General features: G+C 40.5%; 1 protein-coding gene across 4 annotated transcripts in view; it reads left to right on the plus strand.

The window, feature by feature from the left end:
- FRY (FRY microtubule binding protein) overlaps positions 1 to 18,986 on the plus strand; it is a 257,840-nt gene that overhangs the window by 70,180 nt on the left and 168,674 nt on the right. For 3 of the 4 annotated variants that reach the window (XM_075420163.1, XM_075420181.1, XM_075420164.1), the window contains exon 3: positions 6,069 to 6,869. The exons of the other annotated variant lie outside the window; for it this stretch is intronic. In XM_075420163.1, the coding sequence (XP_075276278.1) occupies positions 6,800 to 6,869 (70 nt within the window). In that variant the 5' untranslated portion in view covers positions 6,069 to 6,799. The remainder of the gene's footprint in view (positions 1 to 6,068; positions 6,870 to 18,986) is intronic. 4 annotated transcript variants of the gene reach the window in all.

The raw sequence follows: 18,986 nt of genomic DNA on the forward strand, positions 1-18,986 counted from the left end.
TTTTATGCTTAAATGTAAAAATATTACTCCTTTTTTATTGCTGGCTTACTCATGGACTTTTTGCTTCACGAATAATACAGACACATAATTCTTTTTCATTTTTTTTTTCTGCTGAAAACAAGGGAGCAAATCAGATACCTAAGTATAGGCATCTAGGAGAAAGCCTCCAACTGCTTCAGAAGGCTGTGGATCTAGTGTAGGTCTTATGTCGTATCTGCCAGTCTCTGTGAATAGCTCACATACCGTAGGGTATCTATAATCACACTAGACACCTATATTTAGGTACCTGAATACCATTCAACTATGACCAGTGTCCATCTGAAAGCCAGCGCAGTGTTTCAAGAGTAGATCATAAAGAGGTTCCAAGTAGTTTTATTAAAGAAGGGAATGTGAACTCATGAATGCAATGCAATATATCCCAGGATGCGATAATATAACAGATACTTCTTGTTTCCATCTGTTAGGTGTGTTCTGCACTGGCGTCAGATCGATCTGGGAATCATTCTTTGTAGGGTTGCTTTATTTTGCCTATAAGGACTACATCGTATCAAAACGCAGAGACCCTAATAATCAGCCCTTACTTATTCCTTGGGGCAAAAACTCCAGACAGCCAAACTTTTACAGAAACTGCAACAGCATAAATCCAAGCTGAATCCGTGGAAATCAGAGACACAGGTGTAATTCAGCATCCAGCACTGCCTGCATAAAAGGACATAGCATTTGACCCAAATTAAGGTGGAAAAGCTATATGACTCGGTGAAGCCACAGAAAATCAAAAACCATGCTAAAACTTCCAGCAGTTCAGTAGAGCTGCTTTTTGCTTTGGGATCTGTGTCCACATCACTGCCTGGAAGCTGTGGGGAGCTGGGCAGCAGCAGGATGATTGACACCTAGCAAAGGTAGAAGCAAGGTATTAAGCCCAAGCTGGGCACATAAAAAATTGTGGTTTGCTGCTAGATTCGGGCTGAAGTGTTCCTTTCTTGCAGGATGACACTGTAGGAGACATTTGGTTATAAAGATGTACTGCTGCAAACCAAGGAGAGGCTTTGTACTGTTGGCAGATACTTGTGCACTCATAAATCCAATCACTGTGGTTTATTGATGGAGTTTGAATAAAAGTCCTTAGAGATCAAAAATATAATCACCTGCTACAGAAGTTAAAAGACTTACTCTCTTAGCAACAAATACGGAACACACTGTTCTAGTTACTGGTTTCTGCAACTGGAAGACAATCAGTGTCAGCGCTAGGAAAGAAATTCTGTGTACGAAATTTGAATCTATAGTTTATATTTGCTTTGTTACTGTTGTCAGCCCTTAGATGCCTTCAGCTCCTCTTTGCATTTAGCCTCAGATTCTGAAGAGTTCAGATTGCAAAATCCAAAGCAATCCTTTCATACCAAGCTAAAATGAGCCCTGAAAGATTGTGCAAGGACTCTGCTGTATTCCTGTCTCCATGTGCTTTTTTAAGGATTCCTGCAAGCATTGTTCAGAACACAGAGGACTAAACTGCCTATGTGACTGTTATACATAGTAGCCACTAAAAATGTAAACAAGATGGGTACCCATGCTACTAAATATTAAGAATCTAAATAAAGTACCTGATTTACAAAAGTAGTTACCCTAAATATCATGTGTAGACCGTGAGGAGAAAGAGGCTGCTTCGGAAAATAATCGTGCTCTGTACTGGAAGTCTTGGGAACTCTTGAGTCATGCTGAAGGCACTCACCTCCAAGCACAGGCATCTAAGCTGGATGCCTCACCACAGATCCTGTGGCTACCTCCAGCAGTACGTATTTTTGTTATTCTTTTCTCTTTTACTGAGTGAAAGTTTTGGAAGTCTATTTTTCAGATGTTTTGCAATGAGAACAGCTGTTCATAGAGTGTTCTGCTAAGAGAACACTTCTGACCGTGCTGCCAAACAGCTTCTCCCAACCTGTTGTTTCAAAAATTGGGGCATGGAAACTCCACAGCCTTTGTTCAGCCAGAGAAGGGTAGAAGCCAGGTACCCAAGGCTCCTGGAATATGTGCTACCTCTGATCTCAGAAAGCAAATGAGAGAACAGAACGTGCACTGCGCATCACAAATGTGGAGTTTGAGTTACATACGTATGTTTACAATTGAAATAATGCTTCTGTTATCACGGCAATCAGCAGGTGCTTCATCGCGGTAGACCTGTGAAAAGCCTTACATTATGGATCTAAGATTTCTTATGGTGAACAAAATGTTACATTGTCATTAATTTATTGTAAACACTCATGTAGTAATAGCACAAAAAGAACCCCACTGTATTTGTAACTATGTAAGACTAATATCTATCATCAGAAAACTTACATTGACAGATTTTGTATGCTTGTGCCTCTCTATCTTTCACAACCTGGAATACATAATTAAATTCTAAATAACATAAAGTCAGCAAGAATTAAAGGGGGAGCTGTATAACTTCAAAACTTCTTTGTCTTGTCAGAGTCCCTAAAATAAATTCAGAACACTAGATTAGGATGTTGCTGTTTCTGCCATTTCAGTGTTTTATAGCTGTTTTAGGAGTGTTATAGTTTTAATTTTAAAGAAGCTGTTAGAGCAAAAGTTAAATTTGGGAGCATTTATGTTCTGGATGGTACTTTCGAGAGCAGAACTGATAATGGAGGAGTATCAACCCTGAAGTAAATTTTAACAGTAGTGTTGAACACTTGGCTGTGAACGCCTGTACTGAAGTAGTGGGACAGTTGTTCCTCTTGTCGGTCATTAGACTGCCTTGTGGATTGGAAGCCGTTCCTTAGTCTGTACCTCTCCTTAGTACAATTGTGAGATCAGGAAGCATAATGTAAAAGTTGCATTCAGTATGAACTCTTTCATACAATGCCAAAAATATACAGTCTAAGAGTGGTGGCATTTTTCTGTAATACGCTTTGTCTTAAGACATCCATTAAGTTGTTGAATATTTTAGGACAACAGCATATTGTCAGTGGAAGTGCACAATAGGTAAACGTGTTCTTCGGAAAGAGTACTCAAAGGTGAAAGCGTGAGATTCTGCATTGTTTATTAATGTGATGCAATGTTAACAAAAGACTGCTATACATGAAATGGAATTATTTTGACTCCAAATCCCTTTGGAGAAATTCTGTAAAAAAGGTGCTGGGGGTTCTGCCACTCCTAGACAGAAGGCTGAATGTAGCGATCGCCTTTTTAATGTTACTCCACAGGGAAGTGCAAGTAGGCATCGAGTGATAACATCCCAGACACAAACTCTACTTACAGTAGTCAAACCCAGATATCCTTGGATGTGATAGCCCATTTATTTCTTCACCAAATGATTGCAAAGCCAAGAAGAGATTGTGCTGGTTAGACTTGATAACTGGTGAAGACCAAGAAAGGCAAGTGACAGGAGCATTACTGGATCATGTTCGTACAAGCTGATTCAGGATAAGCAAGGATAGGCCTGCAGTTTTGAAAAGACAAACTATGAGAAATAAAGGAACTGGTTAGTGACAACGAAGAAATCAGGTACTCGCCTATGGGGGATGTCTGAAATTTCATTAACTTGAAATCACCAAAACCAACCAACCAACAAAACCTTGAACTTTTCATTCTGCCTGGGAGGGAAACCTGAGACCCTCAGGAGCATGCCATGGGGTCCCACTGTTCACCCATCTCTCCTGGTATTCTTCTGACCGCAGCAATAGAAGACGCTGTTTGGGAAGGGTCCACATGGGCGTAGCCATTTTCTGCCACCCATCCCTCTCATAAGCCCCAGCACGTGCATTGCCGTATTAGGGATGTTAGAGGGGAGCAGCTTCCTGCCTGGTCCTTTTAGCATCCTTTATAGAACTAAATTTGTGTTTATTATCAGTATTTTGAAGCTGCTAATGCTGTCTAGCTCCATAACCTCCAGCAGCAACAAGTTCCAGAAGCTCACAACTTCCTGAAGAAAAAAACTCTTTTGTTTGAAACTGATCTCCCAGTCACTTCATTGAAAGCTCCACCACTCTTACAGAAAAGGACAGCAGAGTCATTGGAAGAGCCCCCATCGCATTGTTAGCGAAGACATTTGTGGCTTGGAGGTTAGAGTGTCAATTTAAAGTGAGCACTAGCTGAAGTTCAGCTGAGTAAGAATATGTGAAGGAATTAAAAGCAAATGGTTAAACATCCATGGTCGTTTACAATCTTGAAACAAGAACATTGATTTTAAAGGGTCCAGTATCCAGTGAGGATGAGAGACAGAGTAAGAACAAGATAGGACCACTAACTAAGTGAATGCCTTGCCTTTATTTTCCATAAGGATGGAGCCTTGTAGGGGAACAGAGGTAGGAGGAGTAATACAAACGAAACAAAAAATCAGTTACGAGGTGGAAAAAAAGTGAAAGATCTTCAAATTCACATTACAAAAACCCCATAGCTTCTCGTTCATAATAACAGAAGAGCGGGCATATGAATTTGCAGCTTGGGTAATAAAATTTTTGTTTAATCTATCAAAAGAGAGATTCTGACATGTAAATATAAACCACAGAATTTATATTTATACATCGGCAGAGAGGCTGCTTGACCTCAGCTACACTCAAGGCTTTGAAGGAAAATTTGGTGGGAAATTATATTTAAGGGTGTGGATTTAATTGAAAAATGGATGAAATCCAGTACAGATTTAGGAAAGACAACTATTTGCAAATTAACCTCATATTTTTATTTTCAGCATAAGAATTGTGATAAAATCAAAATATCAGTCATCTTCAGAAAAGCATTTGGTGTAGCACCACAGGGGAAATGATTACTTAAATCCTTGAACATAGGAATGAATACAGCATTTGTAAGGATGAATAAGGACTTCCAAACCTACCTGGCATTGTCTCTGTTGAAAAACCAATTAATGGCATGATAGGAAGTCATCAGTCCTAGGTCTTGGGACTTGCCATATTTGGTATGAAATTTAACTGTGAAAAGTTGGAGTGTGCTGGTTAATAAGGGATGGTACGATGTGGAGGCATTGTCGGGGGGGGGGGCAGTCTCAGAAAAGAAATTGGGGGCCCAGAGTGACAGCAATGGGATGACATTTAACAATAAAGGGAGGAAGAGCTGATCAGATCTCTTTGGTAGCTGGTGACATCAAACCTGAGATACTGAGAACATTTGTGATAGCTCATGTTCACGAAAGGGTGTAAACTGGATTTGAGCAAACTTCATTTAGGAATTGAAAAAAGGTTGATAAAGTGAGCTTCTGCAACAGCCTTCCATCAGTGAGGACACAAAACCTTCTCTCTAGATAAGGTATGTTTACAGAAGAGATTTAGCCTGTTTTCAGTGAGAACCACAGGAGTTTGGTCTCAGTGACTCTTGTGTTCCTCGGTTTCCAATCCAAACATCAAATATTCTGCATACTGAAACTAAAAATAATGTGCAATTATAATTGCTGAAAAAGTTTTTAGAATAATCAGCAGCAGACAAGCTCTGTTTTGGCTCAGATACTGTAATTATGATGCTGCAGGAAATTTATTCCACTAAGTGAGAAAAGAAGTACTGTTATTCCCAGGAAATAATATCTAGAAGGATGATACTAAGAATATATGAAACAAAGAATATTTGGGAAACTGATTCTTATTATTTTTCTTCATTACCATTAAAAAATGCATAGCGATGTACTGTGACTATTTGAAATAAAATCTTAGGAAGATGGAATTTGTAGCCAGCAGTTAAGTACTTTGTAGAAAATACAGAGAGGTTAATAAGCAGTGAATTGCTTCTGCCTCATTTTCTTACGTGAATTCGGTTCCTTTTTGAAAAAAACAGTATTCGAGATTAAAATGACATCAAACTGAGAATTTTCTGTGGCTCTTTCGGAGGTGAATACCAAGCAGTGAGCTCCCTGGTTTATTTGCCATTATGAAATCAGCTTGCTGTCTCTCATCTTTGTTAAGGGGGGGGGGGGGGGGGGGGGGAAGTCAAGAAAAACATGACAACACGTTCTTCTGTAGTGTGAAAGAAAAGCAGAAGCAGCCAGTCTGAGTGCTGTGTTTTTAGTGCTCTGGAAGTGCTTCTCTTGAGCAACTGGGCTGAGGGAGAGCCTTTTTTTTTTTTTCCAGCGTCACTGCAATGAGATATATGGGTGCAGCTTTGCTTTACCGCAGCGTGATGCAGTTGTGTGTAGTTCAGCGTGCTCTTCTTGGAAACCGGCGGAAGGAGAGCAGCTGACCAGAGCATGCAGAGGATATTCATTAGAGGGTGGTTTTTTTCCTAAAGCTAAACAGTACGTGTGAAATTCCTCCAGCTGCAGAAGAGACGGTTTCAGTGGGGCTTCAAGTTGATACTCGGTTCGCGAGAGGAGGTACATCTGCTCGCGCTGTCAGCTTCTGATGGAAAAAAAGCTTCAGACAGGCAGACTGCGCGTTATTAAAAGCACAGCTCAGACACCCTTCGGGAAGATACTCTAACTGTGCTGACGGAACAAGTGCTGTGGTGCTGTGTATGCCTTAACCGACTGGGAGAAATTTGCCCAGTCGTGGAATGGAATAAATGAAAATACATACTGTGAGGGAGTGAGGGAATAAAATACTCTGTGGATAGAATTAAGTACAAGCCCCGGAGGAAGAGCAAAGGACAAAAATCTCATGGTGTGTTGTTGTTGTTGAGCACCTTTTTTTTTTTTTTTTAATGAGCTTACCTACCATGAACGGAAGAAGTGGATCTGCAGAGACTTCATTTCCTCCTCTGACCCCTCGTTTGCATCACTAACTGGTGACAGTCACATCTACATACACAGTACCTGCCACTTCAGCTGCTCAGAATTATAGAAGGCTCTTTGTATGCAGCAGACATGGCTAGCCAGCAGGATTCAGGCTTCTTTGAAATCAGTATCAAATATTTACTGAAATCCTGGAGCAATAGTGAGTAGCAGCAGAGTAATCTTTTCATATTACGCATTGCTTGGTAAATAGCTAGGATAACCTAAAGGATAAAATCTTGTATTTCTGTGTGTTTGTGTTATATGAACCAAATAATTTTTGCTTTTGTCAGCTCTAAAAATCAGAATGTCAGAGCTTTAAATAGGTTTCATTAACTGCAAAGGCTGTAATGAGATTATACTAGATTTTGCTTGATTGAATTCTGAAGTTAGGCTGCTTTCTGGCTCTGTCTAATAGTACATTGAAGGGAGTGCGTTCCAAACAGCATTTCCTGCCTGCATGTTTATTTGATTTGCTCAGGCTTTATCTAAACATTTTTGAAAATGTTGTTTAATCACAAGGGTGTGGCATTGCTCAGAAGTTGGTTTTTATTAATTGTACACTGAGGACAAAAATATAATTATTATATTTCAGGTCTGAAAGTCATTATTTTAATGTGACAAAAAGCAAAACATCAGTTGCTTATAGCTGCACTTCCCACCCTCTATGCTTAATTTCAGAATCTTATGCAATATTTCCATCCAGAAAGAATCCATCTGTTTATCTAATCCAGGCTGGGTTTTGCAGAATGTAAACAAATGGCATTTTAGTCTTCCTTGGTCTTTTTAGTATTGCTGTGTAAATCAATCACTCTTTGCATTTTTAGCAATATTATGTAATAAAGATTTCTGAATAACATTTAGTGCTTGCAAATGTATTCAGATTAGGTAAGGCCATGGGATAACTCTGGCAGAAATTTGCTTTTTAATTTAAAGTGCATGAACATATATATTCCTTTTCTATAGAAGCTTGTATTAACAGTGCTAGATGTCCATAATTAACTGTTTTTAAAGAGTAGAAACACAATGTCTCTGGAAAAATCCAACTTGGCTACATATGCAGTAAGGTTCTGATCATCCTACTATCTATAATTTATTAACTTCTGCATAAAAATCTAGTATTTTAAAATTCTGTGGTGTAAAAAAATTGCGAAATCTGCGTGATACAAGGTGTGGATTTGAATACCTGCAAAGAAATAAAAATAACACTGTATTAGATGTGTGACATGCAAGGCTTGTCTTCATTAAATGATATCCATAGAAACTGTATTTTTCCAGGTCATTTGTAACCTCAGTAACACTGTACTGCTGTTTGAATCTGTTTTTGTACCACAAGTGTGAAACCACCAGGGAATAATACTATTACCTAAACAGCACTGCTTATCTGCCCTCCTTCTAAAATACTTAGTGCATATTCATTCAAATCAGTGATCCCTCAAGGACTGGAAGAGAATTTTATAATTTAGTTACTTTTTTGGACTAATGTTAATCAAATAGTAAGAATATAAGCATGTATTGTGATAACACATATTTTATAACAAGCTAGTCACAGTTTATGACAGAAGAAAAACAAGTCACTTTATGGTGCAGAAATCAAATCAGTTCTGGCATTATTTTTGTAACAGGCAACTGTAACTTTAAGACTAAGTAAAACTAGCAATTAAGACTATAAGAATGACTATATTATGGAATTAAATAAAACATTTCAGTCTTCTTTTTTCTTTTTCCTCTGTACCAAAGTATATTGAAAGTGCTTCAAAACAGCAAAGATGTTTCTAGTCTGAAATTCAAAGTCCTTAAATGAAATTCTCATTTAGAGAAATGGAAATAGTATATGAAGAATTCGTATTTCTGACATTCTTTTAGCTGATAAAAATGCTTTCTACTGTATTTGAATAAACAGTAAGAGGAAATGCAATAAATTAATCCAGGTTGACTTAAACTTGTTGCCAATTATTTTTTTTTCTGCTTTCAGTCTGGAAGGCTGTGTTCATATATCTGTACATATCCTTTCAGCTGAAAAGCAAACAATTTGATAAGAAGGCAGCAGGGAGTTCAAAAGACCTAGGGCTTTCTTCAGCTGTGCTATGTGCTGGGTGGAGCAGAGGAAAACACTTCCCTTGCTTGAGAAACTGCTGGGAAGCCTGCACATGCATGCACAGGAACATGTTTTTCAGAGAATAGGTGCTGTGTCTGCATACCCAAGAGCAGAAGTAAGCTATAAATTATGCTGTGGCATTTACCTAGTCAAAAGAGGTCTAAGATACTGTTTCAAAAGAAAAATAAGTTTGGGCCCAGCAGTATGTATTTTGCTCAAATGGTAATAGTGGAGAGGTGCTTTCCATGTATGTTTCTGTAAATTGGCGCTTTAAAACAGTAGGTGTTAATAGCAGTTATCCTTCCCAGGCTTTATAGTACCACCAAAACCAGTCCTTTCTATTGATTTGTGTTTTGGCTTACACAGAGCATTTTTTCTAACAGATTGCCAGCCGCACCCATTGCCCAGACCAGACCATGAAATATACTCAGTTACTCTACCTGGGATGACAATTTTCTCTGATTTTGCTATCTGAGGTCTGTAACAACCTAGCATTCTTGACATGCTGGGCAGGATTTTGATTCAGTGTCACACGACACTTGCAGAAGTGTTTACCTGGCATGCTGCTTGGATTTTTGTGTTCGCCAGCCAGCTAAGGAGGCAGGTAATTTATGGGCACTGGAGTCAGTTCATTTTAAGTACCTGTTAACTATAGTAATCAGGATGATACAGTTGGTGGTGTGTTCTCAGTGAGCATGCACTCTTGTTCCTAGGGCACAAAAAAGCCGAGTCACAGTCTGGCCTTTGAATCATCCCACCAAACTGAGAGACCTCAAAGTATTCCTTTGTGCAGCTCTCGAAACAGACTTTTGCTCTGCACATGTCAATAAAATACGGTGCACGTCATGCAGTTCTGGAAAGTATTCCTATCATTTCTTGGAGATGGGATCAGAATTGGGATTCTCTAGTTGGAAAATAAGAACAGGGTTTTTTTTTTATTTTAACTGATCTCATTTGTGTTCTGATTTTTTCTTACATAGTCAAGTGTTTTTGATCAACGCTGCATTAGTCAACAACTGCATTAATCATTTGCATTACTTCTTCTGAAATTACTGCTAAAAAGGCCATGCTTACTCAAAGTGAGCAGTGGTCATTTGGCCCACTGAGGTCAAGAAGATGCCAAGAGTAAAATAGGGCTCACCAGAAGTAAGACAATTAAGAGTCTTCTGCTCATATTTGTTATGGAAATATTGCAAAGTGCTCTTTTCTTAGACTGTTTTTACTTTTTGATTGAATTGGATGATAGTTAGATTTATTCTGAATTTAATTTCCAAATGCATTTTTCAAATTCATAGTTTAAAAAAAAATCTAAATAGAAATTTAAAAATCAAGCTACAAGAAGCTGGAGTACCATCAGTATAAACTGCAGGAAATTCTATAAATTCTTTTTTTTGCAGTTTTTAGATCAGATCAGCAATAAAGTTTGTTGGAGGAAATGATTTTGTAGAAGATACCAAACGGCACGGGTATATGGCTCATTTGTGCTCTCACAAGTCAGCTCTTGTGTGGGCTGGTAGAAACTGCAAATTATTGTCTCTCAGTTGCTAGAGATAGATCTTAAGGTGTCTTTTTGTGTAATGAAATGAGAGAGCACATTTTACATAGTGAACATTTTAATTTTATTTGCCATTTCTCATAGAATGGAGTTATATTCAGGGCCTGGTTTTAACAATTGTAAGGCTTGTGTATCTACCTTTGAATGGCCAGATGTTTTTTTCTGTGGGCTTGCATTTAATTCAGATTGGGAGTAAGGCGTTTTTCAGTACTAGGACTTCAGGTCTCTCCCGTGACTCATACTTCCCTGCATTCTTCGAGAGTAGCTGCCATCCACATCAAAACCCTCGTGCCATCATCCTCTTCACCTCTGTGCTGTGCAAAGCCCACTGCTCAATCCTCCTCCTGTACACCCTGTGCTCCTGCATGCCCAGTCTCTGTAGCAGTCTCTGGCAAAAGCCACTCACTGTTTACTAGCGGTGGCAAAGTTGGAGACAGCTGAATTGTGGAGGCACACCAGCACCCCACCGTTACTGCTCACGTGGCACAGACACAGCAGCGTCCCAGGGCAGCCCCGGGAGCAGCTCTGGCTCCTCCGCCGCCAGCTCATCACGTACCGAGCTGAATGCCGTGCTGGCATCCAAACAAGCTGCCATGTCAGAGGAGCATCAGGCATAAGGGGAACTTCTCGATGGCCAGAGCGATGCCTGGAGAGTCATTGGATGCCGTGTAGTCCTGCATGAAATGAATCTAATATATTTAGCATTGAAATTCAGCCTTTTCACAGAGAATGTTCATGAAGTCCTGTGGCTGTGAGCAAGAGAAAGAGAGGGCCATGTGCAGTTTCTTAGGTAAAAGTTCTGTGGTGCACAATTTTGGTATTCTAGTAAGACTTTATTGTGCAGGAAGATGATAACAGCCATTCTGCAGAGGGTCGCTTATCTGCAGGCAAACATAGACCTGTTTAAAGCTGAACACACCAAGCATGTTGCACTATCAGGCTTCTTGACTGTAGCAAGATACGAGTGAAGGAAAGAGACTCCTTCGTGTTTCTCAGCGCCCACTTGAGCAAACACGTTCCCTGAGGACGAAGGACCTGTCCTTCGCTGCCGCCTCGTTGCTCGGGCAGACCCACAGCGAGCTGATGGAAGCACTGAGGTGCTGCAGACTCAGCCTGAGGGGCCAGGCCCGGCCCTGGCCTGGAGCGAGCAGGAGACCTAGGGAAGCGTGGCTGTGGCAAGCAGGATGGCGGGCTGGCGCTGACGGGGAAGCTGCAGCCTGGGCTGGGGCCGGGCTGGGACCTGCTCCCCTTGATGGCTGCTGAGGTCTCACCCCAAAACACTTGCGGAAAGTTGACCGCTCCCACAGCCTCCGCCTTCAGGGAGCACTTGGTCAGCATCTGCTGGGGCCTTGGCCTGTGACTCTGCCTTGGACAGAGGAGGCTATTAATTCAAGCTGTCCTGCTACGTAAAGAGAATTGATTGCTCTATCCATTGAGCCTGAAATTAGGGTGCTTAGTATATTCTTCAGCTTTAAGTAGTCTGTGATTGCCCACAGAAAAGTGACTTGCTTAATAGTGGCAACTGTTGTCTTCCAGGACCACCTTTGTATTTGTCTGCAGATCCGATCCTCTTCTCCACAGAGCTGTAAGGAAAGGTGGTTACACCACAGCGTTTGGGCTGTGCTCTGGGTGGTAACCATTTCAGGATTTGCCTTTTGACATGGTTCTTCTTAGAAGGGAAGACGGAAGTTTTATGATTCTGGGGACCTGAGGACTCTTAGAAGAGGATTTTTGTTTATTTTGGTGTTTGCTACTCTCTTCAGGACCTTCCAGAATTGTTTCTGCCATATCGGGAGGAAAAAAGCATGAGAGAGTCCAAAATGCTCTATTGTAAAATTCCTTTTTTTTACAGTATCAGTTGTGATTGCCATTAAGAAGTTTGAATTATTGTTGTAAACATCTACAAATAGTTTGAGTGCCATCTTAGTGCATAAATTTTTGTGGTAAAACTTCAGTCTGCATCTCAAAATATAAAAGAATGTGGAAACTAGGCATAAACTAGGCGTAGATAATTACTGGTACACATTCCAGAAAGGTTACAATAATTTTACTGGTGGGAAACCACAACTATTCACTTATACTATTAGTATCCACTTTGAGATTAATTTGTGATATTTGATGTTGCAGTAGTGTTGATTTATCAGATTACCAGCAGTTTGGGTTTTTCCAATATAGCTAGTTACTGTTCAAAAAGATCAGGGAAAGAACTAACAGTTCTTGTGGTTTCCTCTATGTGTATGAAATACCACTGAAGAAGTTGTAGGTTTATATATATATAAATAAAAGAACATGTGTAAGTATAAGGGAAGTGATAATATACAGGTTACCTTAGGTGTCCATGGTTTAGTAAAGGAGGTTATAAGCCAAAATGCTAATTAGCATTCCTTTGGTATTTTAGTCACTTTTGATGCACTCATTTAATTAATAGTTTAAACTCTCTGTGCTATATTGACCCTGTGGACAGTAGGAAGCAGTCTCCACACCTCCAGAGTTACGATTCCATGTGCCTGTTCAGCTTTATTTTCTGTATTTATTCCTGATTTTCTAAGTGGTAGCTCCGACACTCGCTATGCCTAACTCCCCAAACAGTTAATATCCTGCCATTTAAACCTTCTGAAATGATGTAGATGCTCACGTCAGCCTAGGGAAGGGGACAACGATACATGGCTAAGAGCAGGAGGCAGTTTTGGCTGATTACAGCTGTTAGACTGGTGGAGCTGTATGGTAAATCATATTTACTTTCTTAATAGTGACTCCTGTACCTGTCCCTGGTTCTAAATATCGGAGCTGGTTTCTTCTTCAGGCCAATCTAGCTTTTACATCCCTCTCTTCTCTGCTTCAGAGCATAAGCAGTGAAGTTGTTCTTTCTGTTGTTGTTTCCGTGATAAATTTGGACTGCAGAAGAATTTCACAGAGATAGGTAGCTGAATTATTTGTGAGTTGGTGATTTTTCACTCACTGCAGTTACCTAAAATAGATTTGAATCAATCGTCTGTAGAAAGAAAATCCCTTCTCCTGTAATATACTTTCTTTTAAATCATCCAATCCTTTGTCTATTGCTTCATCTAAAAGGAATACTAAACATAGTGTTCCAACTTCACAGCAGCTCTTTCAGCCACATAGTGTAAGCTCTTATACTGTTTATATTTTTTAAGAATGTAATTGGAAAGATGTTCGGTAGTATGACGAAGTGGGGCAAGACATCTGCCAACCAGCTCATCAGCCTGTTAAGAGCTTGAAACTAGGAATGACGGTGGAGGGGGATTATGACCCATGGTTCAGCTAGGTAGCAGTGAACTGGGGTGGAAAGCAAAGGGTGCAGGGCAAAGTGAACAAGAGAGAGCTCGGGAACTGTAAAACAGCATGAAGAGAAACCCACCGTAAGTGAATGTATACAAATACATACACTCTGCAAAACAAGCAGGAGGACATTAAGTGCTGCATGCGGTCACAAGACTACAGCATCATTGGAGTAGCTGCCTTGGTGTTAACAGCTCACACAGTTGGAGGGCTCTGATGGGTGGATACAAGCTCTTCAGGAAGTACGTGCAGGAAAGATGAGGAGTGGAGGTTGCCGTCATTGTGAAGGAGGTCCTCGTGTAATGAGCTCTGCTATGGGATGGCTGGGTGTTGTGTTTAAAGGGGTAAAGGAGTCTGATAGGTGGCAAAAGGAAAAGCCCTCCCATTGAGTCATGAGGTTCAGAGCAGACCCCCTTGTGTTCTAAACTCTGTCTCAGAGAGGAGTCCAGGTGCAGCTGGATCTACTCCTAGTCCCAGACTTGGCCAATGGTTTATGTCTAAAGGGTTAAGTATGTAGCCACTTCTCAGATTCAACTTGCCTGTCAGAGCCCCTCCAAGGACTTTCACTGAAACAGTTTTGCAAAGTTGAAACAATAGGTAATTTATTCAAGCGACAGGTGTCACAGATTTGGGATTGCCGTTGGTAAATGCACTGTCTACAGAAGTTGAGCTCAAGGTAATAGTTTAGCACTTGAGTTAGCAATGTGTTCCTGGGGATGCGTCTGACAAAGTCAGAGGCGCGACTCTTACCAAAAAGGTATCCCTTCTTGGGGGGGAAGAAGAGAGGTTCAGGCCCATTGACCTGTCCATCAGGTAAGGTTCTTGTTTGGCTCCTCCTCCCAAAGAGAGTTTTAAAGTGCCAGTTTTCATACATTTGAAAATCGACTGGCAAGGTGGGAGTAAATCAATTATTACGTGTTGATTGGCTCTTGGCATGGAATGTTGTGTCGTCACAAGCAGGACTTGGCCGGAGCAGGCATCTTGGTATGTGCTCAAGGGGGTCAAATGTTGAAGCAACCTCTGGCTGCGCTCCTCCATCACGTCCTGGACATTACTTGATTTACAATGATGGACTATCCCCCTTTTCTTCTGTCTAATAAGATAAGCACAGGTCAATTGCTCCCTTTGTTAACTCCTCTGGCTCTTGGCGCCTGAATCTGAGGATGTCTTTTGTCTTGCATTGACAAGTGCAGCAAGGCCATCAACTACACTGGGTGACAGTGTGCTTGAGATTTGTAGGTCAGGAATGGAAGAGAGGACTTTAAGGGTTACATGGTGGAATCTGTTATGGGCCACTCAATCAAGGTGAGGAAGTGGACAAAGTCTTCTTTAAACAACTTGAAGAAGTTGATGAATTGCTGATGGTAGTTCACATGAGGAACTTGAACCTCCTGATGTCTCCTGGAAGTGACACATAGTAGGACACAAGCAGTCAAGATTACTCTAGGGTGTTGGGAGTAACTTCTTGATACAGGGTGGACCAACCAGGGGTGAAGTGCAGCTGGATTTGCTATCCACTAACAAGGAAGAGCTGGTTGGAGCTCAAGATCCTGAGAAGAGTGAGGAAAGAGGGCAGCAGAGTACAAAACCTGGACTTCAGGAGAGCAGATGTCAGTTTTTCAGATTTCAGAAACTGTTAGGTGGGATCACATGGGGGGCAGCTCTGAAAGGCAGGGGAACACGGGAAAGCTGGCAGGTCTTTAAGGTCAGCATCTTCCAAGTACAAGAGTGGGACACCCCAATACTCAGGGAAACATGCGGATGTATGAGGCAACTGGCTTGGCTTATCAGGGACGTCATGGCTGAGCTCCAGTGCAAAACAGGCAGTATATTGGAGGCAGAAGCAGGGGCTGGCTACAAAGGATGAATCTATAAACATGGCCCGGGCATGCAGGGATGGTGCTTGGAAATCCAAAGCTTAACTGGAGATGGGGATTGAAAGGGATATCATGGGCAACAAGAAGAGTTTGTCTCTCTTTATTAGTGGTAAAAGGCTGAACAAGGAAAATGTGGACCTGTCCCTGAAAGGGGCAAGGGATTTAGTGACAGCGGGCTGGGGTACTGAGTGCCACCTTTGCCTCAGTCTTCACCAGCAAGGTCTCTCCAGCCTCTGTCTGCCAGGTGCTGGAGTGCCCCTTGATATGGCACTTCTGGTAAGGGGCAAAGGTAGAACTTGTGCAAGTCCACAGTTTGGGAGCACAGACTCTCCTCCTCACAGAAACTACTGAGAAGACTGGCAAGTCCATATATATTTATGATCTTTTATATATTTCAAATTATAGTCACATTCAAAACTGAGGGCTGGCAAAGGTTTTCTTTTCACAGCAGACAGTAGAGCTTTCTAAAACAAGTGGGTGAATGAAAACACATCTGAGAACCACTGGCTTCCTAGTTTGCGTTTAGCCAAGTAGCAGTGGTTTCCCTGAGCTGTCAAATGCTGCTTGCTTCCTCGTCTGCATGAAATACAGAGACCACCAATATAGAGAGGCCACCAACACTATTGATATTTGAGCATAAATATAAAGGCCACTGATGCAACTGGTATTACAGAGCCACCTGAGAGATTCAGCTCTGTCACGTCCCAGAAGGGAGATTTTGGGGTACTTTTCAGGCCACTGGTTTGGAGAGAAATCTGAGTGTTGTTTTGTAAATACTGTAGGATCACTGTAGTGACAGTATCAAGTGTCTCCAGGGGAATGTGTTGCTGGTAACGAGCTTAATTAAGTGGTTGGAGCCTTTGCAGGGAAGTTTCACACACACAAAAAAAACCCAGGACCCTGTTGAAAAACTTGCTATACAATCTCTATCCTGAATACTTTCTAAGCTTCCCAAAATTCTCTGTCAGCAAATGTAGCACTAATGCATGCAAGTAGAGAGGCTGCTGTGGTTTTCGCTACTCAGTGAGGGGGTCAGAAATCATGGTTTGTGTGCAGTCGAAATGTGAAGGTATTAGCTGGGTTGGCGTTAGACAAGGACTGATCAAAAGAGTGTAACAGATTGTGGTTATTATTGTTGTTGATTCTATTTATAATTGTGAAGTTGCAGATGGTTTTGGTTTGTCAGTTTAGTTATTTTGAAAGGCTTGCTTTGTAAGAATTATTTATATTACCTTGGATTCTTAAGTAACCAGTGGTACCTGGCTCAGCACAGAAGTCTGCCGAAGGTATTGTTTTGCAGGAATTCTCCTATAATTAGGTGATCATTATACTCACATTTTTTCCTAATCTCTAGCTCTCTAGCACTCCTCTGTCTCTGTAATTTTCAAGAGTCTCAACTTGTATGGGGAGTAAATTAAACTTCAAAGAATGTCCATGTATCAATTTGTTTGTTTTGATACCGATTCCCTTGAACAACTTTTATTGAACAGAATATACACAATTATATCTTTCTTACTGCATTTCTGATTGTTATTTATGAATGTCTTTGAATGTCTGGATCAGTTTCCTTTTTAGTCAGAAGGATACCTGTATAGAGTTCTAGCCAAAGTTCTTCCTTGAAAAGTTTGTAGAGTAGGTTTCTGTATATAATGACAGTAATATATTGTTGTATATTCTCAGAATTGGGTTTATTCTGTGTGTATTACAGACATATCATGTGTTGAAAATAGTCTAAGCTACCTGACATCAGGTTTTGCAATTTATTCCCTTGTAACTAGAATTATTTTTGATCTGCTTTCCAATGGAAGCGCAGTTTATTCAGTCTTCCTGCCCTTTCTGGACATGTTGACCAAATTCAGAACAATTCAGAGAAGGGTAGAGTTCTTAAACATGTCTAAGTTTCTACAGAATTTGTAAAACAAGGCTGTTTGTTAGGTAGGGAAGAGGGAAGCCCACTTGATGAAAAATGGTGGCATAAGCTTCCCATCTTCTTAGACATAAGAAAATCGGTGCTGCAACTGCCTGTGTAAATAACCCAGCTGTGAGACAAGCTTCAGTCACACCTTTGAGAGGGTTGCACACAAAACTCGTAGTGTTGCTAAAATACATTCACAAGATGCAAATTGACATTAATTAGTTCAGATGCAGGAAAACTGCTGCAAATACCTTGCTTGCAGAGGTCTACATTATAATAGTATTCATACAGCGCTTCCCATCTGGAAGCTTTACAGACTTAAATTCTTTCAGCATAATTACATGAATATGAAAGATGAAAGTATTATTCCTTTGCTGTTACTGGGCAAATTGAAACAGAGAAATTAGCTGCAAAACACAGGATTACACGTGAAACTGGTGTTAGAGCTGGAAGTGAAACCCTGTCTTCTGTTCCTTTGATGGAAGAACCTTTCTTCCTTCACGTTCTTGGTAGCCAAATGACACATTGTGAATCATGACTCAACTAATTGTTATTTGTAATGATATTTTAAATTGGCGGTAAGTAATAACTTTAAATGGAAATGTCCTTGGATTATTTTAAATTCCACGGGGTGCATATTTGTTGCTACTGATGCCCTAAGTGAGGATAAAATTACTTAGCTGTAAGCCTTCTTCTTTTAAGGAAGATGTTTGAAACAAATAACCTCACCACACCCTTTATCTGTGTGCCATCTGAACCAAAGCTAGGTGATTATTTTGATTTTTGTTCTATTCCTCATAGACAGGAAAATGTGGCAGAGCAATGTATGTATTCTTTACTGGGATGAGTGCTTGGTCAAGAGCAAGAACAACTCTCCAGGAATCAAAAGTTGGAAGGTAGTGCTTTTGAAATACAAAAGTCATTGGGGTTTGTAGCAAATCAAGCAAAGTCTCAGCTTGTCCATAGTGAATCTTCAACATATATGTCATGAAATAGGAGATGGAAATGTTTTCAAATGGAAAGTGAAGTTAAAAATTTCGTTGTTTTTACTCATTTGTCTGTCGTGTTCAAGCAGTAAGGGAGAGGGGCAGGTAGAAGTGGGTGTTACAGGGAGCCGCAGACTTCTATGGCAAGTGAAATTACTGGAATCATTGGAATTATTATTTTAATGAACTTCTAAAACCGAATTCTTAATACAGACAGGTTGGAATTTCATAAAAAGGTAGAGAATATTTGTTAATGATTATGCATGTATATTGCTGTGCTTACTTTTTAATGTAAAAACGCTCTTTTCTGTTGCCAGTAATTTTTCCTGAGCTTCGCAGTTTCAACTAAAGCACTTCTAAACTTAATGCCCCTGAGGGTGAATTTCGAAATTTTCTGCAGAAATGGTTCTACCCTTCCTAAGAATGAGAAAATGTGAAAATGCTGTTGTTTGTTCATGTTAACAATCCTCTTGAAGAGGATCTTGGGGGTGGGTGGGTGACAGACACTTTACAGCCAACTGGCTCCTTACGGTGACTGCACAAAGAAAG

This window comes from Opisthocomus hoazin, chromosome 1 (assembly GCF_030867145.1).
Source record: "Opisthocomus hoazin isolate bOpiHoa1 chromosome 1, bOpiHoa1.hap1, whole genome shotgun sequence".
Taxonomy (NCBI): Eukaryota; Metazoa; Chordata; class Aves; order Opisthocomiformes; family Opisthocomidae; genus Opisthocomus; species Opisthocomus hoazin.